Source organism: Bombina bombina, chromosome 3 (assembly GCF_027579735.1).
Source record: "Bombina bombina isolate aBomBom1 chromosome 3, aBomBom1.pri, whole genome shotgun sequence".
Classification (NCBI taxonomy): Eukaryota; Metazoa; Chordata; class Amphibia; order Anura; family Bombinatoridae; genus Bombina; species Bombina bombina.
Genome location: NC_069501.1, coordinates 1,056,634,461 through 1,056,662,162, shown reverse-complemented (window position 1 = coordinate 1,056,662,162; position 27,702 = coordinate 1,056,634,461). Strand labels below are relative to the sequence as shown.

The 27,702-nt window shown below is 40.0% G+C and overlaps 1 protein-coding gene across 1 annotated transcript in view; it reads right to left on the bottom strand.

The window, feature by feature from the left end:
• Positions 1-27,702, bottom strand: part of LOC128654401 (pleckstrin homology domain-containing family A member 3) — a 242,946-nt gene that overhangs the window by 213,036 nt on the left and 2,208 nt on the right. Inside the window, exon 2 of the mRNA XM_053708297.1 lies at positions 21,469-21,585. Coding sequence (XP_053564272.1) covers positions 21,469-21,585 — 117 coding nt within the window. The remainder of the gene's footprint in view (positions 1-21,468; positions 21,586-27,702) is intronic.

Here is a 27,702-nt window from a genome sequence, read left to right as displayed (position 1 = left end):
TATCGTTATTGCATTATAAAGAATAAAATCTCTGTATAAAGATAACCTAACGCTGTCACGCCTTTAGAAGTTTCAAACAATAAAAGTAGTTTACTATTTAAATCAATGATAGGACATCTTAGAACTTTAAAGGAAAAGAAGGTAAGATAAACAAGTGTCAATTAGTGTATATATACCAAATCTCTCAAATTAAAATACAGGACATTTTTTTGCGGTGTTTGCAAGATAAACCGCGCATTAAAGGGACATTCCAGTCAAAATTAAAATGCACATAGATGAATTACATCTTTGAATAAACATATTTGGACTATACATGTATCTGGAAACATGCTTCTAGTGAAAGTTATCACTGTTTCAGTGTTAACATTTTTCTCTGCATGTGAAGCATAGCTAGATATTGTCACTGCACCCACATTTTATATACTACAACTGCTCAGAGCACCAGTGGGGCTTGTATCATGTAAGCAATTAACAAATTGAGTCATTACTGGTACATGCACCTTAGGCTCTCTGAGAAAGTGCTGTGTTTGAAATGCTGGTGCACGGAGCATATTTAAATACACTTTTGAAAGAGCTATAGCTTTTATTAGAAGCATTTTTGCCAATACATGTATATTAACAAAATGCTTCTATTCAAAACTGAAATCCACCCATATACATTTCAATTTTGGCTGGAATGTCCCTTTTAGTCTCTGGGTGCAATTTACAATTACAGAGGTGGTGGTGGGGGGAGGGAGATAGTAAAAAGATTAACCGGCATGGGCGATGTTTGGACCTTAGTAGGGATTATTATTATCGGTTATTTGTAGAGCGCCAACAGATTCTTTAGGGATACCCCTGCACTGTAAAGTATATGAAAAACCAGCTAGACATTGTAGGTGCTAAAATCAACTTCACATGAGTGTGATTAATGTGGGTGATTTGAAGGGTTACAAATATGAGCGAGGGACCATTCATAATCTAGGAGGCGAGAAAAAGTAATCTAACGCCATAAGTAGGGGTTTTAATACACATAATAAGCACAGTATGCTGCCTCGGTCTCTGGTAGCACAACTGTACTAGGTAACTGAGCTGTAAAAGATAAGATACTAGAAGTTACTCACCAAAGTTATTTAGGGGGTTATATCTGTTTAGCTAGGAGGGTTCCCCACCTAAAAGGACTATATTTAAATCTCTTGAGCTAAATTTCCACATAGGCATAAATTATCAGGCATTGTTATACAATCAGTCAGAAGTTGTCTGGCGCCTTCTAAACCACATAGAAAATATGACAGCTTAATAAAATAACTAGAAAGCTTCAAACTTGTTTATAAGTGGTTAATTATGTGTCGGCTATATAATGTCGAGTCTATAAAAGGTATATTTATATAGGAAAGGCAATTTAAATGGTCCTTCCATCATGTAAAGAGTAAGCAGCTTTATATAGTGCTAGAGATAGTTAAAGGGACAGTCTACACCAGATTTTTATTGTTTAAAAAGATAGATGATGCCTTTATTACCCATTCCCCAGTTTTGCATAACCAACAAATTTTTATTTATATACTTTTTGCCTCTGCGATTACCTTGTATCTAAGCCTCTGCAGACTGCTCCCTTATCTCAGTGCTTTTGACAGACATGCAGTTTAGCCAATCAGTGCAGACTTCTAAATAACTCCATGGGAGTGAGCACAATGTCATCTATATGAGACACATGAACTAGTACTGTCTAACTGTGAAAAAATTAAAATGCTCTGAGCTAGGAGGCGGTTTTCAACGGTTTAGAAATCAGTTTGAGCCTACCTAGGTTTATCTTTTCAAAAATACCACCAAGGGAACAAAGCAAATTTGATGATAAAAGTAAATTGGAAAGTTGTTTACAATTGCATGCCCTATCTGAATCATGAAAGTTTAATTTTGACTAGACTGTCCCTTTAAGTGCCCAACATTGGATCATATTTAATAAGCACTTTGGCTTATGTATGTACTAACAAATATAGTAAGTTAACATGGGGGAAAACTAACACCACTTTTTATTCAGACTTTGGGTCAATATGCTTCCTATAGAAGAGCTGGGGACAACAAAAACTATAATGTGTAATATAGCATAGAATTACTCCATTCCAGTTCTCAAGAGAGAGCAACCGAGTTCAAATGAGTCTCTCTTCGGTATAAATAAAGGATAGATATAGTGTAGAAATCTGTATCAGATCTCAGTCTAAAGATTATTTTTGCAGAGAACCAATAACCCACTACTTATATTGTATGGCTAATAGAGGTATAGCAGAATAGGCTTTATATGCATATGACCATCATTATATAGTAAACAGTTCATCTGTGTCAAAATAATTATTAGTGCGCAATACAGAGGTCATAAGGATTTAACTTATGTGAAAGAACACGAGAGTTCCAAATATAATACCATCAGAATGCCATATAAGAACAACCGAACATGAAAAGGGCCTCTATTCTGATATAAGCATGCATAAATTACAAATATACACATTTCCAAACTTATAGCATAAAAATTATAGGGTAGAACGCTAGCATGTAGAGATCTCAAAATGATATCAAGTGAAAGAAGGCTAACACTATAGTTGCAATAGAAACGATTACAGTACAGCTTCTAAATATATAGTATGATGTATCATAAGCAATCATGTTAAAAGACTGGATAAGTAAGGTGCTACCCCAGAGTCCATCCGCCTTTAGCCAATGCCTTGCTTAGAGCCATCTTGTGCAGAGTGCGATGAGTGAAAGAGGCTAAGATGAAATAGAGAAAACGTCAAAAGTATAAAATCGGTCCTAACACACAATTGAGCCGTAGGCAGTTGTTTAGATATTCTTGGGTTTCTGTATTTGGCAATAAAGTTAATCATCCAATTACAGTTCTGTATCTCTAGAGGAATCTTAGGTATTATGTACTCCGCTTCCTCTTCAATCTGCCTTACAGGATCAAGAAGCTCCTCTGTACCTAGGTTATTGTCGGCACCTCTCACAACAATGAGCTCCCTGTCGACCATGGTCTCATGTGGTAGGTTAGCAACGGCTTCAAGACAACATGTGTCTATCAACAATGAGCTGGTAAGTCTCTGTGGCTGAAGATCTGGGAGTGTAAACGATGGCGGACGTCGGATCCCCAAGACATCACCAACGTAAGAGAGCTTGGTGATAGTACCCTTTCTAATAGCCTTGGCAGGGGGAATAAAAATAGAGGAATGACAAGCAGTATCAAGGGATGCTGCGAAGGCCTCTTGGTATTGCTGTAGTAAGCAGAGTATGGGATTCCATGTCGAGTATTGGCTCATGTTGAGTATCGGAAATGTTTGCAGGAGCTCTTGCTATGTGCGTCCTATCGCCCCAGCGTTCAGCTCAGCCCCCCCAAAACACATGTTTTACACAGCGCAAAGTTAAAAGGAAAAAGCACTTTGGTAATACTAAAAAATGTTCTATAAAATATTAATATCACAAACAAGAAAGGTTCTTTCTAAAAACAAAAAGATTGTAAAAGCAAAACACAAGACAAGACTTAAAAAACATATTATAGCATCATACAATAATATACACATACAAAAATAATTGTATAAACATGTATAATATACCCACAATCCCTCAGCTCCGATAGGTGTATTACTGATGTTCTAGTTTCACTATTTTTTTTGTAACAAAAGGATTTGACTTCCTATTGACACGTGTAAATAGTCTCACCATACAATACTGTGTAAAGGGATCATTTATATTACACGTTCAATGAAGGTGCCAATGCTGCATTTAAAATTTCGACAGTATAAGAAAAGCGTCGCCATTTTTAAAAACGCTAAACGCCATCAAGTGGTCAAATACCGCTACTGCAACCACAGTCCCATTAAAGGGCCATTGTAAGTAAAAACAAAATTATATGCTCCAATCTGTTAGAGCAGGAAGGGACAACTGGTGGCCCGAGGGCAAAAGAATGTGTGCCATTGTTTGTGTACCCCTGGAAAAAGCAAAGCTACAGATGTGTTTTGGAGTGGCCAAATCTCAAAAGAGCTCTCTGGAAAGGAGAACAGCAAATAGAGGCTACCCACAACCTTACCTAAATCCTCTGTGCCATTGGACATTTCTATGTGGCCCTTGAAGGGACAAGAAGCCCCCAACATTTTATTTCATGATTTGGAACATAAGATTTTAAACAACTTTACAATTTACTGCCGTTATCAAATTTGCTTCATTCTCTTGTTATCCTTTGCTGAGAAACAGCATTGCACTACTGGCAGCTAGCTGAACACATCTAGTTAGCCAATCACAAGAGACAAATTTGTGCAGGCACCAATCAGCAGCTTGCTCCCAATAGTGAAGGATATGTGCATATTTTTCTTCCAGCAAGGGATGCCAAGAGAACGAAGCACATTTGAAAACAAAAGTGAATTAAAAAGTGTCTTAAAACTACATGTTCTCTCTGAATCATGCAAGTTTAATTTTGACTTTCCTATCCCTTTAAAGCTTCAAAATTATTGATCTACAGCCTCCATGTGTTAGAAAGTTGGTGGTGATCAGTGTGTTTAAAGGGAGACGAAACTCTAAAAATGTTCTTCCATGATTCGGATAGAACATACCATTTCAAACAACTTTACAATTTACTTATATTATCAAATTTGCTTAATTCTCTTGTTACATCATTGGACTACTGGCAGCTAGCTGAACACATCTAGTTAGCCAATCACAAGAGAAAACATATTCTATCTGAATAATGTAAGTTTTATTTTGACTTTCCTATCCCTTTAACCCCTTTGCGGGGTAGAAATACCACACGGGACTCGTAGGGCATGGTTGATCCTGAGCATCAAACACAGTTAATCCAATCCTTAAATACATAGTAGTGTAGGGTCAATAGTCTGCTCTAACGGATTAGAACATGTCATTTTATTACTATAAAGACACCTAAATCTGCGAAAACATAAGAAAAAGTTTCATCACACATCACTCTTACTTCTTGATTAATCTCACTAAACCTAGACATTTAAAAGGGGGGAAAAGCAAACAAACTATTACTTACACGGGATGTTCTTAGCCCCCTATTGATCCTGGCTAGTGACAAACTGATCAAATGAGAACCAATGTTACTTTGCTAAATAATGCAGAGTTTCCTCCACCCCCACCCCAAACAAAGAAACAAAGGCCTAGATTTGGAGTTCGGCGGTAGCCGTCAAAACCAGCGTTAGAGGCTCCTAACGCTGGTTTTGGCCGCCCGCTGGTATTTGGAGTCAGTGATTAAAGGGTCTAACGCTCACTTTTCAGCCGCGACTTTTCCATACCGCAGATCCCCCTACGCCATTTGCGTATCCTATCTTTTCAATGGGATCTTTCTAACGCCGGTATTTAGAGTCGTTTCTGAAGTGAGCGTTAGAGCTCTAACGACAAAACTCCAGCCGCCTGAAAATAGCAGGAGTTAAGAGCTTTCTGGGCTAACGCCGGTTCATAAAGCTCTTAACTACTGTACCCTAAAGTACACTAACACCCATAAACTACCTATGTACCCCTAAACCGAGCTCCCCCCACATCGCCGCCACTCGATTAAAATATTTTAACCCCTAATCTGCCGACCGCCACCTACGTTATACGATCCAATCAGCCAATCAGATTGAGCTCGCATTCTATTGGCTGTTCCGATCAGCCAATAGAATGCGAGCTCAATCTGATTGGCTGATTGGATCAGCCAATCGGATTGAACTTGATTCTGATTGGCTGATTCCATCAGCCAATCAGAAAATTCCTACCTTAATTCCGATTGGCTGATAGAATCCTATCAGCCAATCGGAATTCGAGGGACGCCATCTTGGATGACGTCCCTTAAAGGAACCGTCATTCGTCGGGAGACAACGGAAGAAGAGGATGGATCCGCGTCGCCTGCTTCAAGATGGACCCGCTCCGCACCGGATGGAAGAAGATCGAAGATGCCGCTTGGAGAAGATGTTTGCCGGTCCGGATGTCCTCTTCTTGCCGGATAGGAGGAAGACTTTGGAGCCTCTTCTGGACCTCTTCAGCCACCGGATGATGGATCGCCAACCCCCGCTTGGGTTGGATGAAGATGTTGGAGCCAGGACGGATCGGTGATACCTGGATGGTGAAGACAAGGTAGGAAGATCTTCAGGGGCTTAGTGTTAGGTTTCTTTAAGGGGGGTTTGGGTTAGATTAGGGGTATGTGGGTGGTGGGTTGTAATGTTGGGGGGGGGGGGGTATGGTATGTTTTTTTTTTACAGGCAAAAGAGCTGAAATTCTTGGGGCATGCCCCGCAAAGGGCCCTGTTCAGGGCTGGTAAGGTAAAAGAGCTTGTAACTTTTTAAATTTAGAATAGGGTAGGGAATTTTTTATTTTGGGGGGCTTTGTTATTTTATTAGGGGGCTTAGAGTAGGTGTAATTAGTTTAAAATTGTTGTAATATTTTTCTTATGTTTGTAAATATTTTTTTATTTTTTGTAACTTAGTTCTTTTTTATTTTTTGTACTTTAGCTAGTTTATTTAATTGTATTTATTTGTAGGAATTGTGTTTAATTAATTTATTGATAGTGTAGTGTTAGGTTAATTGTAGGTAATTGTAGGTAGTTTATTTAATTAATGTATTGATAGGGTAGTGTTAGGTTTAATTATATCTTAGGTTAGGATTTATTTTACAGGTAAATTTGTTATTATTTTAACTAGGTAACTATTAAATAGTTCTTAACTATTTAATAGCTATTGTACCTGGTTAAAATAATTACAAAGTTGCCTGTAAAATAAATATGAATCCTAAAATAGCTATAATATAATTATAATTTATATTGTAGCTATATTAGGATTTATTTTACAGGTAAGTATTTAGCTTTAAATAGGAATAAGTTATTTAATAAGAGTTAATTTATTTCGTTAGATGTAAATTATATTTAAGTTAGGGGGGTGTTAGTGTTAGGGTTAGACTTAGCTTTAGGGGTTAATACATTTATTAGAATAGCGGTGAGGTCCGCTCGGCAGATTAGGGGTTAATAATTGAAGGTAGGTGTCGGCGATGTTAGGGAGGGCAGATTAGGGGTTAATACTATTTATGATAGGGTTAGTGAGGCGGATTAGGGGTTAATAACTTTATTATAGTAGCGCTCAGGTCCGCTCGGCAGATTAGGGGTTAATAAGTGTAGGCAGGTGTTGGCGACGTTGAGGGGGGCAGATTAGGGGTTAATAAATATAATATAGGGGTCGGCGATGTTAGGGCAGCAGATTAGGGGTACATAGGGATATCGTAGGTTGCGGCGGTTTACGGAGCGGCAGATTAGGGGTTAAAAAAAATATGCAGGGGTCAGCGATAGCGGGGGCGGCAGAATAGGGGTTAATAAGTGTAAGGTTAGGAGTGTTTAGACTCGGGGTACATGTTAGAGTGTTAGGTGCAGACGTAGGAAGTGTTTCCCCATAGGAAACAATGGGGCTGCGTTAGGAGCTGAACGCTGCTTTTTTGCAGGTGTTAGGTTTTTTTTCAGCTCAAACAGTCCCATTGTTTCCTATGGGGATATCGTGCACTAGCACGTTTTTGAGGCTGGCCGCGTCCGTAAGCAACTCTGGTATCGAGAGTTGCATTTGCGGTAAAAATGCTCTACGCTCCTTTTTTGGAGCCTAACGCAGCATTTGTTTGAACTCTCGATACCAGAGTTAAATTTATGGTGCGGCCAGAAAAAAACCCGCGGAGCGTTAACAGACCATCTACCGCCAAACTCCAAATCTAGGCCAAAAACAGGTGAAGCTCTTTACTAGAGAAAAAAACTAAGACTTTAAAGGGACATTAAACACTAAATAAATGCTACATAGCATGAAGCATTCAAAGAAAAGATTAGTCTGAGAATAACATGTAGATGTAATTTTTAAAGTTTCATTAGTTGTTTAAATAGTGACAAAATTAGTGTAAAATTTTAGTGTCTATAAAACAATGGGAGCAGCCATGTTGTAACTTAGGTTACCTTCTCTGTTGTAGCCAATTAAATACAGTTATAAATAGGTCACTAGAGTGTGCAGCCAATGGCCGTTTGGAATATAACCGTGTTCTGCACTTCCATTTCTAACAGGAACTGAAAAGCTCACAGTTTCAGAATGGAATTACAGGGACAGGGGACAAAATAAATAATGAAAGTATATTGCAGACTTGTTTTTACATATACAGCTTATTTTATGTTACCATCTGAAAGTGTTTAATGTCCCTTTAAAAAGGAAAAATCTGTTAAAAAAATAAAAAAGAAGATGCAGAGTAGAAAAGAAAGCAGATAATTTATAGGAAATGATCTACAACTACAAAATATAAACTGTACTGTTAAATTGAAAGTGCTATCAGAATCATGAAAGAAAAAAAAATTGGGTTTCATATCCCTTTGAACAGGGAAATTTCAGCTCTGGGGCGCGATCCGATATATGGCGCAGGTTTCGGCACAAGCGTGGAAACCTGCGCCGCCCGTAGTTTCAGCTTGCACAGCGAGCTATCACATATACGGCGCGGGCAGTTGCTAAAGTGCCGTAAGTCTGACAAACTAGCGATGTCCAGAAATCTGCGTAAGTACAAATTTCTGGAGTCGCCAGTGACTTATGGCACTTTAGAAACTGCCGCCGCATTAAAAAACTGACTAAAATATTAAATCTCCCGTTACTGTCTAACACGCCTCCCAAACATAGCCCGACACGTATACCCCTCTATCCGCAATCCCCCCTCTCACTCCTAACAATAAATATATTAACCCCTAAACCGCCGCTCCCGGCCCCCGCTGCCACCTATATTAACTGTATTACCCCCTACACCGTCGCCACACACATATACACATATATATATATATATATATATATATATATATATATATATATATATAGTAATCAGCTCTATTACCAGCCCTTAAAAGAGTCTTTTGTGGGGAATTGCCCCAAAGTAATCAGCTCTTTTACCTGTAAAAAAAAAAAAACGAACAACCCCCCCATTACAACCCACCACCCACACACCCCTACTCTAAAACCCACCCTATCCCCCCTTAAAAAAACCTAAGTCTAACCCCCAAGTGGTCCTTACCTGTCCTGAAGACCGGTGGAGAAGGTCCTGTTCCAGGCTGAGAAGTCTTCTTCCAGACGGCTACCTCTTCTTCTTCCCGGAGCCAGCCGGCGCGGAGCGGAGGAGTTGAAGACCGATGACCGCGGAGCTGAAGACCGTCCTCTCTGGAACTGAAGACCGGCGATGCAGAAACTGAAGATTGGCGATGCTGGAACTGAAGACCGGAGCCATGGAGCGTGGAGGATCCTCTTCATACGATCGCCGCCGTACACTGAATAGGAATTCAAGGGACGCGATTCAAAATGGCTCTTATTCTATTGGCTATTCAAATCAGCCAATAGAATTAAAGTAGCTCTCATCCGATTGGCCGATTTGAAGGCTCAAATCAGCCAATAGGAATTCAAGGGACGCCATTTTTAATCGGGTACCTTGAATTCCTATTCAGTGTACGGCGGCGATCGTATGAAGAGGATCCTCCACGCTCCATGGCTCCGTCTTCAGTTCCAGCGTCGCCGGTCTTCAGTTCCAGAGAGGACGGTCTTCAGCTCCGCGGTCATCAACTCCTCCGCTCCGCGCCGGCTGGTTCCTGGAAGAAGAAGATGTCGCCGCCTGGAAGAAGACTTCTCCACCTGGAACAGGACCTTCTCCGCCGGTCTTCAGGACAGGTAAGGACCACTTGGGGGTTAGACTTAGGTTTTTTTTAAGGGGGGATAGGGTGGGTTTTAGAGTAGGGGTGTGTGGGTGGTAATGGCGGGGGTTCTTTTTTTTTTTTTTTACAGGTAAAAGAGCGGATTACTTTTGTAATATAGTTTAGGGTAGGGACATTTTTATTTTGGGGGGCTTTGTTATTTTATTAGGGGGCTTAGATTAGGTGTATTTAGCTTAAAATTCTTGTAATTTTTTTTATTTTTTTGTAATATAGTTTAGTGTAATTTATTTAATTTTAATATAGGTGGCGGCGGGGTAGGGGGTTCACATTAGGGGGTAATGTAGTCAAAATAGGTGGCGGCGGGGTAGGGGGTTATTTTAATGTAGGTGGCGGCGGGGGTAGGGGCTCACATTAGGGGGTAATAATTTTAATATAGGTGGTGGCGGCGGTGTAGGGGGATCATATTAGGGGGTTATTTTAATGTAGGTGGCGGAGGGGTAGGGGGCTCACATTAAGGGGTAATAATTTTAATATAGGTGGCGGCGGTGTAGGGGGATCACATTAGGGGGTTAAACATTTAATGTAGCTAGCGGCGGGGTCCGGGAGCGGCGGTTTAACACTTTATTAGGGATTGTGGCGGGGGATTGCGGTTGACAGGTAGATTTGCGCATTGCGCATGCGTTAGGTTTTATTCTGCAGGTAGTTTAGGGAGTCATGGGGCTCCAATACTCAGCGTAAGGCTTACTACGCCTGCAATTTGTGGCGAGGTGAAAATGGAGTAAGATTTCTCCATTTTCGCCACGTAAGTCCTTACGCTGTATATTGGATACCAAACTGCGCGGGTTTGGTATACCTGTCTATGGGCCAAAAAACTACTTCTATGTTACGCCGTATATGTTATACCAAACTCACGCAAAATTTGACGCTGCATATCGGATTGGGCCCCTGGTTCTTCTATGTGATGTGTTTAATGTTTATTGTCTTTGCATATTCGGAAATCACTCGACTCCGCATAAAATAAGAGAAGACATGTATAGAAGAAGATCTGAATGCCAATTGGGCTTCCTAATCTAATGAGTAAGTGAAATGTGAATTACTAGATTGGTCTAAAAGATCCCACAGCAAAGCTTGGGTAAATAGTGATAAGAGCTTAGAGATATGCAGTTTGAGTGTAGCTTAATAGGTGTACTGTAAAATGTTCTCCCCTTTAAAGAGACAGTCTACACCAGAATTGTTATTCTTTTAAAAGATAGATAATCCCTTTTATTACCCATTCACCAGTTTTGCATAACTAGCATTGTTATATAATACACTTTTTTTTACCTCTGTGAATATCTTGTATCTAAGCATCTTCTGACAGCCCCCTGATGACATGACTTTTTATTTATTATTATCTATTGAGTTGCATTTTAGCCAAATAGTGCTGTTTTGTGCTGACTCTTAAATAACTTAACGGGCGTGAGCACAATGTTATCTATATGGCCCACATAAACTAGCAGTCTCCTGTTGTGAAAAGCTAATAAAAAAGCATGTGATAAGAGGCTGTCTGTAGTGGCTTAGAAACAAGCAGAAATTTAGAGGTTTAAATTTTATAAAGTATATTAATATAACAATGTTGGTTGTGCAAAGCTGGGGAATGTGTAGTAAAGGCGTTATCTATCTTTTTAAACAATAACAATTTTAATGCTGACTGTCCCTTTAATACAATCCAGCAGGTAAAGCAGATCATTCAGAACATTAAACTGATCCTATCAAGCTTTATTTTGTCATTTGAGTTCTGGTTACACAAAAACTATGTAAACAAAAATGATTAGCTAAAATAATGGTCCCAGTGGGGGATGTGACAGAGTGGTACTAAAATGATAATTTTCCATTGTTTTCTCTAAAGGCCGATGATCTAAAAGTCCGTGGGCTGCCGAGATTATTAAAGAATGCCCACCAGCACTTCTATTTTCCATGATCTAAAGCCACTTTTTACCCTGAAAACAAAATTGTTCACCAAAGAACCTATTTGATCAAAAAGGTAAAATTTGTAAGTAAATTACACAAGAATAAATCTTTTAAATATGCACAGGTGTAAATTATAATTTGAGTACACTGGATGTGCAAAAAAACCCCACTTATAAGTACAAAATACAAAGGGTAATTGTTGTTTTATCGTAAAAAAGGCTCAACATTAGCGTTCCATGGGTGTGTATAAAAACAGAATTTATGCTTACCTGATAAATTACTTTCTCCAACGGTGTGTCCGGTCCACGGCGTCATCCTTACTTGTGGGAATATCTCTTCCCCAACAGGAAATGGCAAAGAGTCCCAGCAAAGCTGGCCATATAGTCCCTCCTAGGCTCCGCCCACCCCAGTCATTCGACCGACGGACAGGAGGAAAAATATAGGAGAAACCATATGGTACCGTGGTGACTGTAGTTAGAGAAAATAATTCATCAGACCTGATTAAAAAACCAGGGCGGGCCGTGGACCGGACACACCGTTGGAGAAAGCAATTTATCAGGTAAGCATAAATTCTGTTTTCTCCAACATTGGTGTGTCCGGTCCACGGCGTCATCCTTACTTGTGGGAACCAATACCAAAGCTTTAGGACACGGATGAAGGGAGGGAGCAAATCAGGTTACCTAAACGGAAGGCACCACGGCTTGCAAAACCTTTCTCCCAAAAATAGCCTCCGAAGAAGCAAAAGTATCAAATTTGTAAAATTTGGCAAAAGTGTGCAGTGAAGACCAAGTCGCTGCCTTACATATCTGATCAACAGAAGCCTCGTTCTTGAAGGCCCATGTGGAAGCCACAGCCCTAGTGGAGTGAGCTGTGATTCTTTCAGGAGGCTGCCGTCCGGCAGTCTCGTAAGCCAATCGGATGATGCTTTTAAGCCAAAAGGAAAGAGAGGTAGAAGTCGCTTTTTGACCTCTCCTTTTACCAGAATAGACGACAAACAGAGAAGATGTTTGTCTGAAATCTTTTGTAGATTCTAAATAGAATTTTAGAGCACGGACTACGTCCAAATTGTGTAACAAACGTTCCTTCTTTGAAACTGGATTCGGACACAAAGAAGGTACAACTATCTCCTGGTTAATATTTTTGTTAGAAACAACCTTTGGAAGGAAACCAGGCTTAGTACGCAAAACCACCTTATCTGCATGGAACACCAGATAGGGCGGAGAACACTGCAGAGCAGATAACTCTGAAACTCTTCTAGCAGAAGAAATAGCAACCAAAAACAAAACTTTCCAAGATAACAACTTAATATCTATGGAATGTAGAGGTTCAAACGGAACCCCTTGAAGAACTGAGAGAACTAGATTTAAACTCCAGGGAGGAGTCAAAGGTCTGTAAACAGGCTTGATCCTAACCATAGCCTGAACAAATGCTTGAACATCTGGCATAGCTGCCAATCGTTTGTGTAGTAAGACAGATAAAGCAGAAATCTGTCCCTTTAGAGAACTCGCAGATAATCCTTTATCCAAACCTTCTTGTAGAAAGGAAAAAATCTTAGGAATTTTTACCTTATTCCAAGGGAATCCCTTGGATTCACACCAGCAGATATATCTTTTCCATATTTTATGGTAAATCTTTCTAGTTACCGGTTTTCTGGCCTGAACCAGAGTATCAATCACCGAATCTGAAAACCCACGCTTTGATAGAATCAAGCGTTCAATCTCCAAGCCGTCAGCTGGAGGGAGACCAGATTTGGATGTTCGAATGGACCCTGAACAAGAAGGTCCTGTCTCAAAGGTAGCTTCCATGGTGGAACCGATGACATATTCACCAGGTCTGCATACCAAGTCCTGCGTGGCCACGCAGGAGCTATCAAGATCACCGAGACCCTCTCCTGTTTGATCCTGGCTACCAGCCTGGGAATGAGAGGAAACGGTGGGAACACATAAGCTAGGTTGAAGGTCCAAGGCGCTACTAGTGCATCCACTAGAATCGCCTTGGGATCCCTGGATCTGGACCCGTAGCAAGGAACCTTGAAGTTCTGACGAGACGCCATCAGATCCATGTCTGGAATGCCCCATAATTGAGTCAACTGGGCAAAAATCTCCGGGTGGAGTTCCCACTCCCCCGGATGGAATGACTGATGACTCAGATAATCCGCTTCCCAGTTTTCCACACCTGGGATGTGGATCGCAGATAGATAGCAGGAGTGATTCTCCGCCCATTGTATTATTTTGATTACTTCTTTCATCGCCAGGGAACTCCTTGTTCCCCCCTGATGATTGATATACGCAACAGTCGTCATGTTGTCTGATTGGAATCTTATGAATCTGGCCTTTGCAAGCTGAGGCCAAGCCCTGAGAGCATTGAATATCGCTCTTAGTTCCAGAATGTTTATCGGGAGAAGAGACTCTTCCCAAGACCATAGTCCCTGAGCTTTCAGGGATTACCAGACAGCACCCCAGCCCACTAGACTGGCGTCGGTCGTGACAATGACCCACTCTGGTCTGCGGAAGCTCATTCCCTGGGATAGGTGGTCCAGGGATATCCACCAACGGAGTGAATCTCTGGTCTTCTGATCTACTTGAATCACTGGAGACAAGTCTGTATAGTCCACATTCCAATGTTTCAGCATGCACAGTTGTAATGGTCTTAGATGAATTCGCGCAAAAGGAACTATTTCCATTGCTGCAACCATCAACCCTACTACTTCCATGCACTGAGCTATGGAAGGACGTGGAACAGAATGAAGAACTTGACAAGCGCTTAGAAGTTTTGACTTTCTGACATCTGACAGAAAGATCCTCATTTCTAAGGAATCTATTATTGTTCCCAAGAAGGGAACTCTTGCTGACGGAGACAGAGAACTTTTTTCTATGTTCACCTTCCATCCGTGAGATCTGAGAAAGGCCAGAACGATGTCTGTATGAGCCTTTGCTTTTGAAAGGGACGACGCTTGTATTAGAATGTCGTCCAAGTATGGTACTACTGCAATGCCCCTCGGTCTTAGAACCGCTAGAAGGGACCCGAGTACCTTTGTGAAAATCCTTGGAGCAGTGGCTAATCCGAATGGGAGGGCCACAAACTGGTAATGTTTGTCCAGAAAGGCGAACCTTAGGAACCGATGATGTTCTTTGTGGATAGGAATATGTAGGTACGCATCCTTTAGATCCACGGTAGTCATAAATTGACCTTCCTGGATAGTGGGTAGAATCGTTCGAATGGTTTCCATTTTGAACGATGGTACCCTGAGAAATTTGTTTAGGATCTTTAAATCCAGAATTGGTCTGAAGGTTCCCTCTTTTTTGGGAACTACGAACAGATTTGAGTAAAATCCCATTCCTTGTTCCGTCATTGGAACTAGGTGTATCACTCCCATCTTTAGCAGGTCTTCTACACAATGTAAGAACGCCTGTCTCTTTATTTGGTTTGAGGATAAGTGAGACATGTGGAACCGTCCCCTTGGGGGTAGTTCCTTGAATTCTAGAAGATAACCCTGAGAAACTATTTCTAGCGTCCAGGGATCCTGAACATCTCTTGCCCAAGCCTGAGCAAAGAGAGAGAGTCTGCCCCCCACTAGATCCGGTCCCGGATCGGGGGCCTACTCCTTCATGCCGTTTTGTTAGCGGTAGCAGGCTTCTTGGTCTGCTTACCCTTGTTCCAGCCTTGCATCGGTTTCCAGGCTGGTTTGGACTGTGAGGCATTACCCTCTTGCTTAGAGGATGCAGAATTAGAGGCCGGCCCGTTCCTGAAATTACGAAAGGAACGAAAAGTAGACTTATTCTTGGCCTTGAAAGGCCTATCTTGTGGGAGGGCGTGGCCCTTTCCCCCAGTGATGTCTGAGATAATCTCTTTCAATTCTGGTCCAAAGAGAGTTTTACCCTTGAAGGGGATGTTAAGCAATTTTGTCTTGGATGATACATTCGCTGACCAAGACTTTAGCCAAACTGCTCTGCGCGCCACAATTGCAAACCCTGAATTTTTTGCCTCTAATCTAGCTAATTGCAAAGCGGCATCTAAAATAAAAGAGTTAGCCAACTTAAGTGCGTGAACTCTGTCCATAACCTCCTCATATGGAGTCTCTCTACTGAGCGACTTTTCTAGTTCCTCGAACCAGAACCACGCTGCTGTAGTGACAGGAACAATGCACGAAATGGGTTGTAGAAGGTAACCTTGCTGTACAAAAATCTTTTTAAGCAAACCTTCCAATTTTTTATCCATAGGATCTTTGAAAGCACAACCATCATTGATAGGAATAGTAGTGCGCTTGTTTAGAGTAGAAACTGCCCCCTCGACCTTAGGGACTGTCTGCCATAAGTCCTTTCTGGGGTCGACCATAGGAAATAATTTCTTAAATATAGGAGGGGGAACAAAAAGGTATGCCGGGCTTCTCCCACTCCTTATTCACTATGTCCGCCACCCGCTTGGGTATAGGAAAAGCGTCGGGGTGCACCGGAACCTCTAGGAACTTGTCCATCTTGCATAATTTTTCTGGAATGACCAAGTTGTCACAATCATCCAGAGTAGATAACACCTCCTTAAGCAGTGCGCGGAGATGTTCTAATTTAAATTTAAATGTCACAACATCAGGTTCAGCCTGTTGAGAAATTTTTTCTGAATCTGAAATTTCCCCATCTGACAAAACCTCCCTCATGGCCCCTTCAGATTGGTGTGAGGGTATGACAGAACAATTATCATCAGCGCCCTCCTGCTCTTCAGTGTTTAAAACAGAGCAATCGCGCTTTCTCTGATATGCAGGCATTTTGGATAAAATATTTGCTATGGAGTTATCCATTACAGCCGTCAATTGTTGCATGGTAATAAGCATTGGCGCGCTAGAAGTACTAGGGGCCTCCTGCGTGGGCAAAACTGGCGTAGACACAGAAGGAGATGATGTAGAACCATGTCTACTCCCTTCACTTGAGGAATCATCTTGGGCAATTTCATTATTTGTGGCAGTACTGTCCTTACTTTGTTTGGACGCTATGGCACAATTATCACACAATTTTGAAGGGGGAGACACATTGGCTTTCATACATATAGAACATAGCTTATCTGAAGGCACAGACATGTTAAACAGGCTTAAACTTGTCAATAAAGCACAAAAACCGTTTTAAAACAAAACCGTTACTGTCTCTTTAAATTTTAAACAGAGCACACTATTACTGAATATGTGAAAATATACAGGGAGTGCAGAATTATTAGGCAAGTTGTATTTTTGAGGATTAATTTTATTATTGAACAACAACCATGTTCTCAATGAACCCAAAAAACTCATTAATATCAAAGCTGAATATTTTTGGAAGTAGTTTTTAGTTTGTTTTTAGTTTTAGCTATTTTAGGGGGATATCTGTGTGTGCAGGTGACTATTACTGTGCATAATTATTAGGCAACTTAACAAAAAACAAATATATACCCATTTCAATTATTTATTTTTACCAGTGAAACCAATATAACATCTCAACATTCACAAATATACATTTCTGACATTCAAAAACAAAACAAAAACAAATCAGTGACCAATATAGCCACCTTTCTTTGCAAGGACACTCAAAAGCCTGCCATCCATGGATTCTGTCAGTGTTTTGATCTGTTCACCATCAACATTGCGTGCAGCAGCAACCACAGCCTCCCAGACACTGTTCAGAGAGGTGTACTGTTTTCCCTCCTTGTAAATCTCACATTTGATGATGGACCACAGGTTCTCAATGGGGTTCAGATCAGGTGAACAAGGAGGCCATGTCATTAGATTTTCTTCTTTTATACCCTTTCTTGCCAGCCACGCTGTGGAGTACTTGGACGCATGTGATGGAGCATTGTCCTGCATGAAAATCATGTTTTTCTTGAAGGATGCAGACTTCTTCCTGTACCACTGCTTGAAGAAGGGGTCTTCCAGAAACTGGCAGTAGGACTGGGAGTTGAGCTTGACTCCATCATCAACCCGAAAAGGCCCCACAAGCTCATCTTTGATGATACCAGCCCAAACCAGTACTCCACCTCCACCTTGCTGGCGTCTGAGTCGGACTGGAGCTCTCTGCCCTTTACCAATCCAGCCACGGGCCCATCCATCTGGCCCATCAAGACTCACTCTCATTTCATCAGTCTATAAAACCTTAGAAAAATCAGTCTTGAGCTATTTCTTGGCCCAGTCTTGACGTTTCAGCTTGTGTGTCTTGTTCAGTGGTGGTCGTCTTTCAGCCTTTCTTACCTTGGCCATGTCTCTGAGTATTGCACACCTTGTGCTTTTGGGCACTCCAGTGATGTTGCAGCTCTGAAATATGGCCAAACTGGTGGCAAGTGGCATCTTGGCAGCTGCACGCTTGACTTTTCTCAGTTCATGGGCAGTTATTTTGCGCCTTGGTTTTTCCACACGCTTCTTGCGACCCTGTTGACTATTTTTAATGAAACGCTTGATTGTTCGATGATCACGCTTCAGAAGCTTTGCAATTTTAAGAGTGCTGCATCCTCTCTGCAAGATATCTCACTATTTTTGACTTTTCTGAGCCTGTCAAGTCCTTCTTTTGACCCATTTTGCCAAAGGAAAGGAAGTTGCCTAATAATTATGCACACCTGATATAGGGTATTGATGTCATTAGACCACACCCCTTCTCATTACAGAGATGCACATCACCTAATATGCTTAATTGGTAGTAGGCTTTCGAGCCTATACAGCTTGGAGTAAGACAACATGCATAAAGAGGATGATGTGGTCAAAATACTCATTTGCCTAATAATTCTGCACTCCCTGTATGAAGGAATTGTTCAAAATTTACCAAAATTTCACCACAATGTCTTAAAGCATTAAAAGTATTGCACACCAATTTTCAGAGCTTTAACCCTTATACAGTCCCAGCTACAGCCTTTGCTGTGACTTTACCAAGCCCAGAGGGGAATACGATACCAAATGACGCCTTCTAGGAACTTTTCCTACTACTATCAGGTCCTCACACATGCATCTGCATGTCTTGCACTCAAAAACAACTGCGCAGAAATGGCGCGAAAATGAGGCTCAGCCTACAACTGGGAAGGCCCTTCCTGACTGGAAAAGGTGTCTAACATAGTGCCTGACGTTAAAAAACGTTCCCCAAGTTTATAAGTGTGAATTATCAGCATAAACATGTATAAAATGTCCAAATAAAGCAATCGATTTAGCCCATAAAAGTGTCTACCAGTTTTATAGCCCATATTAAGCCCTTTATTCTGTTTGATACTAAGAAAATGGCTTACCGGTCCCCATGAGGGGAAATGACAGCCTTCCAGCATTACACAGTCTTGTTAGAAATATGGCTAGTCATACCTTAAGCAGAAAAGTCTGCTAACTGTTTCCCCCAACTGAAGTTACTTCATCTCAACAGTCCTATGTGGAAACAGCAACCGATTTTAGTTACTGTCTGCTAAAATCATCTTCCTCTCACAAACATAAATCTTCATCTTTTTCTGTTTCAGAGTAAATAGTACATACCAGCACTATTCTAAAATAACAAACTCTTGATAGTAGAATAAAAAAACTACAACTAAACACCACATACTCTTAACCATCTCCGTGGAGATGTTGCCTGTGCAACGGCAAAGAGAATGACTGGGGTGGGCGGAGCCAAGGAGGGACTATATGGCCAGCTTTGCTGGGACTCTTTGCCATTTCCTGTTGGGGAAGAGATATTCCCACAAGTAAGGATGACGCCGTGGACCGGACACACCAATGTTGGAGAAATTGTCTTTCAGATCCCAGTGTAATAATCTAAATATTCTGCTGCAGCCCAGAAGAAGCCTTTCTAAAGGTGAAACACACGCTGGCTTTTGTTAGCAGTGATATAGGGTCTGAATCACTCCACTAATATTAGCGGACCTTATTCGGAAGAGAATTATTAGGGCAACACACCGTGAGGAGGCACTCTTTTGAGCTGAAGTTAACGCTGTTTGGCATCCTCCGCTGAGCTGTATTGGCTGTTCATTCGACTACCAGCTTATCTTAATAGGCCACCGCTCATTTTAGAGTTGGCCCCTCCTCCTCTTATGTTTGTAAATACAGTGTTAGTCCAGTGTTTGGTCCCCTTACAGGAGTAACACCAGACTTTATGCATTGTAAGGTTTGATCTGAGGGATATTGGTGATGAGATTCCCTGATACAGCTCTGGTGGTGTCTGTCTTTAACCACTTCCAAGGAATTGTGTGTGACTGTTCATCATTGCAGACGGCAGCCCCATTCCTGCAGAGGACACTCAACACTGCTGCTTATGGATTCAACAAGGGATATACTTTGCTGCATATGGCAACTGTTAGACCTTCAGGAGGATTCTGCCCTTATTTTTAGTGCTACAAAGTATAAACAACAACATTGCTAAGGGGGAAGTGTGCATAATTTTGTTACTTTTTTTGTTGCTATTATTGTAACAGGATGGGTATGTTATATGAATATTTTTGTAAACAATAAAAAAATCTTTGCTCTTTGATGTTGGAATGTAAGGGTAATTAGATAAGACTGCTATATGTGATCACTTATTTTTGTTTTCCTATTAAAATCTGCCCTTTTAACTCAAGGGAAGGGAGGGGACATGCCTATTTATTCTTATGGTTACTATCTAATATTAGAAACAGTAGTTAATGGCCATTTATAGTGAAGCAATTATATGCTTTTATTCGGTTGTGCAATTGGTGTTCTAATTCCTCACCCCAAAATGCTTACAAATCATTTATCCAAAAATCTTACATCTGTAGGCGAGAGCCCCAACCAATGTACAGGCCATGACCTAAAGTAACAAGCTTTTTGAGAGAAACTTCAGTTCCTATCGCCAGACTTTTGTGTTGCCACATCTCATATCATCTTTTTTTGAATCATCATAAGAAATTTGAATAACAAGGACCAAATAATGCAATAACAAACTATTGGAAAATGTAAATACCATACTTATAGAAAAGTTATAGATGTCCAAGGTTGCTGAGCCAATTCCACTAGACAAATATTCATATTTTCCCTTTTAGTGCAATGAGAACAATGTTCTCAATATTATTACATACTATTTTATTGTAATTGTGCATTTAACATTTGAAATATCAAGCAAACAAACAATGAGAAACGTTGAAAAATAAGATATAATTAAAAAGGGACGTGAAACCCAAAATTCTTGCTTTCACTAAACAGAGTGTACAATTTATTTTATTTTTTCCCCCAATTTACTTCTATTATCAAATCGAATTTGTTCTCTTGATATACTTTGTTGAAAAGCAGCAGGTATGTAAGTTTAGGAGTGCGCCCATGTTTCTGGACAACGATATGGCAGAAGCGTAGCAAGAATACATTTAACAATGTTATACATAGTGAAAACACTGCTGCCATCTAGTGCTCAAAAGCATATATGTGCACACTAACTACCTATGTATTGTATTTAACAAAGAATGCCATGAGAATGAAGTAAATTTGATAATAGCAAAATGAAAAAAAAAACTCTTTAAAATGATATGCTTTATCTCACTGGTTTTCAAACCTGTTCACAGTTCTCCCCCACAGGCCAGGTTTTCAGGATTACCTTGGATGAGAGCAGTTAAAATAACCAGGTTTACTAAACAGCTGATTATTTCACCTGTGCTCTAGTTCAGATATCTGCAAAATGTGGCCTTTTAGGGAGGACTGAGAAAAGGTTTGAAAACCAGTGCTCTATCTGAATCATAAAAGAAAAAATGCCTTATTATAGGTCTAGAATTACAAGAAAATTACAGACTATCGGTAGGTTTTCAAAAAACATGACCACAAAATTTCTACCTTTACAGAATAACCCTATATTCTTAACAATAAAACCCTGAAGGACTATTTTTATAGAGGTTAATAATAAAATTTAAAAAAAAACACAACACAAAAAAAGTTTACAGATACCCACCTCGAATCTCACACACAGCCATCTTGATACTGCCTTTGTTTCCTTTGCCAACATCCTCCTGCGAGTCATAATAAGATAGAATACCGCTGTCTAACACAAAGTAGCGGGGCTGCCAGCCTAAAGGGGAATCAGAACACAAGACTAACTTAAATGGAAAGAAAAAAAACCCAACTTATATAACTCTGTTTCATATTACTGAAACGGAAGCTTTCATCAACTTAAAGGGATACTGAACCCAATTTTGTTCTTTCATGATTCAGATAGAGCATGCAATTTTAAGCAACTTTCTAATTTACTCCTATTATCAATTTTTCATCGTTCTCTTGCTATCTTTATTTGAAAAAGAAGGCATCTAAGCATTTTTTCTGTTCAGAACTCTGGACAGCAATTGTTTATTGGTTGTTGAATTTATCCACCAATCAGCAAGGACAACCCAGGTTGTTCACCAAAAATGGGCCGGCATCTAAACTTACATTCTTGCTTTTCAAATAAAGATACCAAGAGAATGAAGAAAATTTGATAATAGGAGTAAATTGGAAAGTTGCTTAAAATTGCATGCTCTATCTGAATCACCAAAGAAAAAAATTTGGGCTCAGTGTCCCTTTAAAGGGAGAGTAAAATCAGAATTAAACTGTCATGATTTAGACAGTGCAAGCAATTTTAAACAACGCTCCATATCATTTCTATTATGAAATTTGCTTTGTTCTTTGGGAAACCTAGATGAAGACCAAACCTAGGTAGGGGCTTAGTAGAGTGCACATGTCTAGCACTCTATGGCAGTAGTAATTGCAATTATGCATAACATTGTTATAAACATTAGTGCAAACACTGCTGCCAGATTGCTAGACAAGTGCACGCTCCTGAGATTACCTAGGATTACTCTTTATCTAAGGATACGAAAAGAACTAAGCAAAATTGATAATAGAACTAAACTGAACAGTTGTTTAAAATGTCAATCTCTGTACAGTCCTTTTAAAGAGACACAAAATTATTTTGTGATTCAGAGAGAGCAGAAAATTTTAAACAACTTTCCAATTTAGTGCTAGAAGTAAAAAAGCCTATATCCAAACTGCTTAGGACAGGAAAAGTTTTGGATTTTGAAATATTTGCACCTTTAACCCCCAGTGCCGTACCCTGTATGACGCTAGTCATTATGCCCTAAAGGACAAGCGACGTACCCTGTACTTCTCTGCAGTCCTGGGCTTCTCTCTGCCACAATCTCGCTCAAAATAGCGAGATTGCGCTATTTCTGCATGCCCCACTAGTGGGGCACTGCAGAAATAGATTTGCAGAGTTACCGATAGTTGGTGGGTGGGAGGTTAAGGAGGGAGGCGGGTGGATGGCCCACCTCTGGAGGGGGCAGGATGAGGGCAGGAGTGGGTGGGACCGCTCAGCCATGCTACAGGGAAGAAAAAAAGAAGAAGAACTGCGTCATTGAGGGGGATCCCATGTGGGATCCGTTAACGGAAAGAGATCTAGGTATTGAGGGGGTGGTAGCTACACTACAAAAAAAGGTGTTTTTTTTTTAAATTAGCCAAATTTGCAGCAAACTGGGTACTGGCATACAGGTGCCAGTACCTAAGATGGTGGCAAATATGCTGAGGGGGGTAGAGAGCTTTTTTAGGGGGGGGGGGGGGGATCAGGGAGGTTGGGGGAAACCTACACTGCAGCAAATATTTAAAAAAAAAAAAAGAATACAAAAATAAAAAAAAGGTTTATTTTCATACTGGCAGACTTTCTGCCAGTACTTAAGATGGTGGTGACAATTGTGAGGTGGGGGAGGGAAGAGAGCTGTTTGAGGGGAATCAGGCGGTGGGATGTGTCAGGTGGGAGGCTGATCTCTACACTAAAGCTAAAATTAACCCTACAAGTTACCTAATTAACCCCTTCACTGCTGGGCATAATACAAGTGTGGTGCACAGCGGCATTTAGCGGCCTTCTAATTATCAAAAAGCAATGCAAAGCCATATATGTCTGCTATTTCTGAACAAAGGGGATCATAGAGAAGCATTTACAACCATTTGTGCCATGATTGCACAAGCTGTTTGTAAATAATTTCAGTGAGAAGTTGGAACCCTAAAATTGTGAAAAAGTTAACTTTTTTTTAATTTGATTGCATTTGGCAGTAAAAAGGTGGCATGAAATATACCAAAATGGGCCTAGATCAATTCCTCTGGGATGTCCACTAAAAAAATAAATAAAAAAATATAATAATAATAATAATAATAATAATAATAATAATATAGTGATGGCAAAAATACTCTGGTCTTTTGGGGAAGTTTTTGACTGAAATGCCCGGTAAGATGGGACAGTTTGGAGAGGTAATGGAACCAAGTATAAACAACAATATATTATGTCATTTATGCAATATTTGCCTGTCATAATACAGCTTATATATGTAACCTAAAGGTAGTTTTATATCATTTTAATACCTTTGTATACATAGAACCCTTTAGAAAGAGAGTACAGTAAATAAAAATAGACTATGATTTGCATCTTAGAACAAAAAAACAAACAAAAACAACAACAAAAAAAACAGACACAGGGGGGCGGGTCCGGGCGGCGGACATGACTGGTCGCATAAACTAGAAGCTCCATGCTTGTGATAGATAATCCACCAGTTATCTGCTTTTAATTCAGGATTCCACTCCTGCAATGGTTGTAATAGTAAGTGGGAACCTTTCCAGCATTGAGAGATGTCTTCATCTTTGTGTTGCACCCGAGTTGGAGCTCTAGACTGGACCGTTGGAAGTTAAGGTGGTGGCCTATTACTCAGGCTTCTAACATCCGGGTAGAGAAGTTTGCTATAAACTGTTGTGACTGTGCTACACTACCATTCAAAACTAGCCATATGTCAGACCGGCAAAGATGACCCAGCAGTTCAACAAAGCCACTCGCATCAGCATGGAGTCTGTGACAGCCTGGGGGGATAGCGTACAGAAGCTAATCACAGAACATTTTCATCACCTAGAAACCCAATTACGCATGGTGATAAAACAATTGCACCCAACCTACAGCCGACCTGCTTCTCCTCCACAGATATGGAGGGTAGAGAACACTAGTACTGCCGCAGCTGTGGTCACACGAACGCCCCCTACACGGCTTACACAAGATGGCGACACTCTGGTCCTTATAAAGAGGCCCCAGTATGCACACCCACGAGGTAACCAGAAAGCCAAGGAAGTAACTAAGGGGAGCCATATACTGCCATCAACCCTGAAAGCCCTGAGTATAGGGGAGAAACGGTCGCCAATCGCGAAACTTCTACTTACTCACAGATCTTACCGGAGCTTTGGATATGTCATGAAGTGGAACGGAGGCCTACCAAGAGAGGAGCGGCTATTAGCTACAGCGGACAACGCTAGTACTGAGGAGAAGGTGAACACTGATGTTACAGAGGTTTTCCCACCTGTTGTTAAACTGTGTGAATCATTTGAGTGTCGGGTACTCTGGCACACGCTCTCTACAGTGACTGACATACAGCTCCTGCAACGATCCGGTGTGGGCTGATTCCTCACAATAAGATACACCAATGTCCCCGGACTGTTTCTTGTGGACATATTGGGTTTGTGCCCAACATTGGGTTGACGCTTTTTTTTTTCTTTTTCATAAGTTCTCTGTCACTGTATATTGTTTCATACGGTACATGACACCACGTTATTCTCATATTCCGTTAGGGGCTGTTTATGTTTATATTTGTAAGTTTGCTAGCCTATATAGCATTTTTATTTTAAGGCAATATTATGATTATGATTAGACCTGTTATTAGTTTATATCTCCACTTACCATTGAATATATGGAGTAGCTTACAATTGAGTGGTGGGTGTTTATATATTGTTACAGGCTCATATGTTATCACCCTGCTAGCTAGGAATATGTTTAGACTTGCTGTTAGTTTATGTTTCCTCTTGTCATGGGGTATAATGGGGAGGACACAATCAGTGGGTGTTATTAATACTACATTCTTGCTAGCCTATATGTTTCTGCAACGCTAGACAGTGCTATGCTTAGACTTGTTATCAATCCATGCATGTATATGAATTGTTACCCCTCAAGCAGGAAATATGAAGGGCAGATGAGGGCTACCTGTATGTACCAGCTATGTTTATCAGTGAAGCAGTTCTTCTATGCGGCTGTCTTCTTATTTATATCTCAACTAAGGTTGTTAGATGCTCTCATTTCATTGCTAGACATTATTGATTCCACCTCTCTCGCTACTGTTAACATCTTCTCTATAGCACTTTCTCCATGGTTAGTTTGAATAGGTACCCCATTTCTTGCGGCCGAAGTAGTGGGGCCTAGGGAACATATGGCTTAACAATAGGCTGGGGGAATTGTGCTAGTTAAAGGATGAGACTACAGATAATAATAGATATATAAGTCTGATGACTGCTATCAGTTTACTGTGGTGCTGAGAAGGAATTACAAAAGTCATGTCAACCCCTAGTTAATAGTTACTCAAACTCACGCCCGGTGACTTTTAGATGTCTATTGGTACACTAAGTTAATTTGACACACTGTGGAAATATTAACCCCCTCTTAAGTCGATCTCCTAAGTAACCCCTATAATTCAGTCTGCTTTATTAATTATGGGCCGACTTTGATACTTGCTGGTAATCGGATCACTATTTAGGTGTCAGCATCCAAAGTAATAGATATGGCTAGTACCAATTTGTCAGTTTAATTACCTACTAGTAGCGCAGTCATCTAGTAACTGGCTGAGAGTCCACATTCACCCCTTAATTACAACCCTCCACATATTAGGTTAATAGATTTGAAGCCCAAAAGGGGCTTAGCATCTCACAGGAGGCTTTCATTGTGTATTATCCTAAAAAGATTAAAAACAGAGATTCATCATCTGGGATCCAAAAGTGGTCCCTCACAGCTTTTGATTGCCTTCTTAGCGTTATATCTTTTCTATGGCCATGAGAGGTCCAAAAGTGGCCTCATAGGTTAATCTGAAGGCTGATAATAGGAATAGGCAAAAAAAATAATAATATATATATGTTTTCTAATTTTAGAATCGTCTCATATCTATGTTATGTTTTTCTGTTTTTTTTCCCTTTTTCTTGGCCATATGAGTATGACTTTTCTGTATAAACTGAACTGATATTTTTGCTTTGTATGCCCTAAATTGAATCTCAATAAAAAATATTTTTTTTTAAAAAAAACCCAAAAAAAACAGACACAGGCAGGATATATATATATATATATATATATATATATATATATATAATTTTTTTTTTTTTTTTATATTTATTAAAAATGTTTGGATTTTCGAATTCCGGATTTGGGACTTTTGATCAAATTTGCTTTACTCTCTTGATATAGTTTGTTGAAGGTGCAGCAACACATCTGGTAAACTAATGATAATTCACATGTATAGCCACCAATCAGCAGCTTGCACTCAGCAGTGTATTGCTGTTTCTGAGCCTACCTAAATATGCTTAAGAACAAAGCACATAATAGAACTAAATTGTTAAGTTGTTAAAAAGATTTGCTCTTTGTAAATAAATAAAGTTTAATTTTGACTTTCCTTTCAAGTACAGTATTAGAGATTAAACCTTTTATATTGTTAACTCTTAAAGGGATACTAAACCCAATTTTTTTCTTTCACGATTCAGATAGAGCATGAGATTTTAAGCACCTTTCAAATTTACTCCTATTATCAATTTCTTTGTTCTCATGCTATCTTGATTTGAAAAAGCAGTACTGTAAGCTTTAGAGCCAGACCATTTTTTGTTCAGCACATGGGTAGCACTTGCTGATTTGTGGCTAAATGTAGCAAACCAATCAGCAGCTCTACCAAGGTGCTGAACTAAAAAACGGTCCGGCTCCTAACCTTTTATTACTGCTTTTTCAAATCAAGATAACATGAGAAGAGAAATTGATAATAGGAGTAAATTAGAAAGTTGCTTAAAATTGCATGCTCTATTTGAATCATGAAAGAAAAAATGTGGGGTTAGTATCCCTTTAAATAGAATATGACAAAGAGGCATTAGATTTTTTTATAAATGAGGTTTATTAATATTTCATATCAGATACAAAATTGCAAAACAAGATTCAAATAAACAAACAAGCTACCAAGAGAAAATATACAACGCTCAGTAATGATAGACAATACAAAAACATAGCTAACGTTAGTACATATCTTCTTAGTTACAACATAAAACATACTTCAAATTTTCCGGCTGAAAATTTAGGATATAAAGAAATTAAAAAAAATCTTATCTT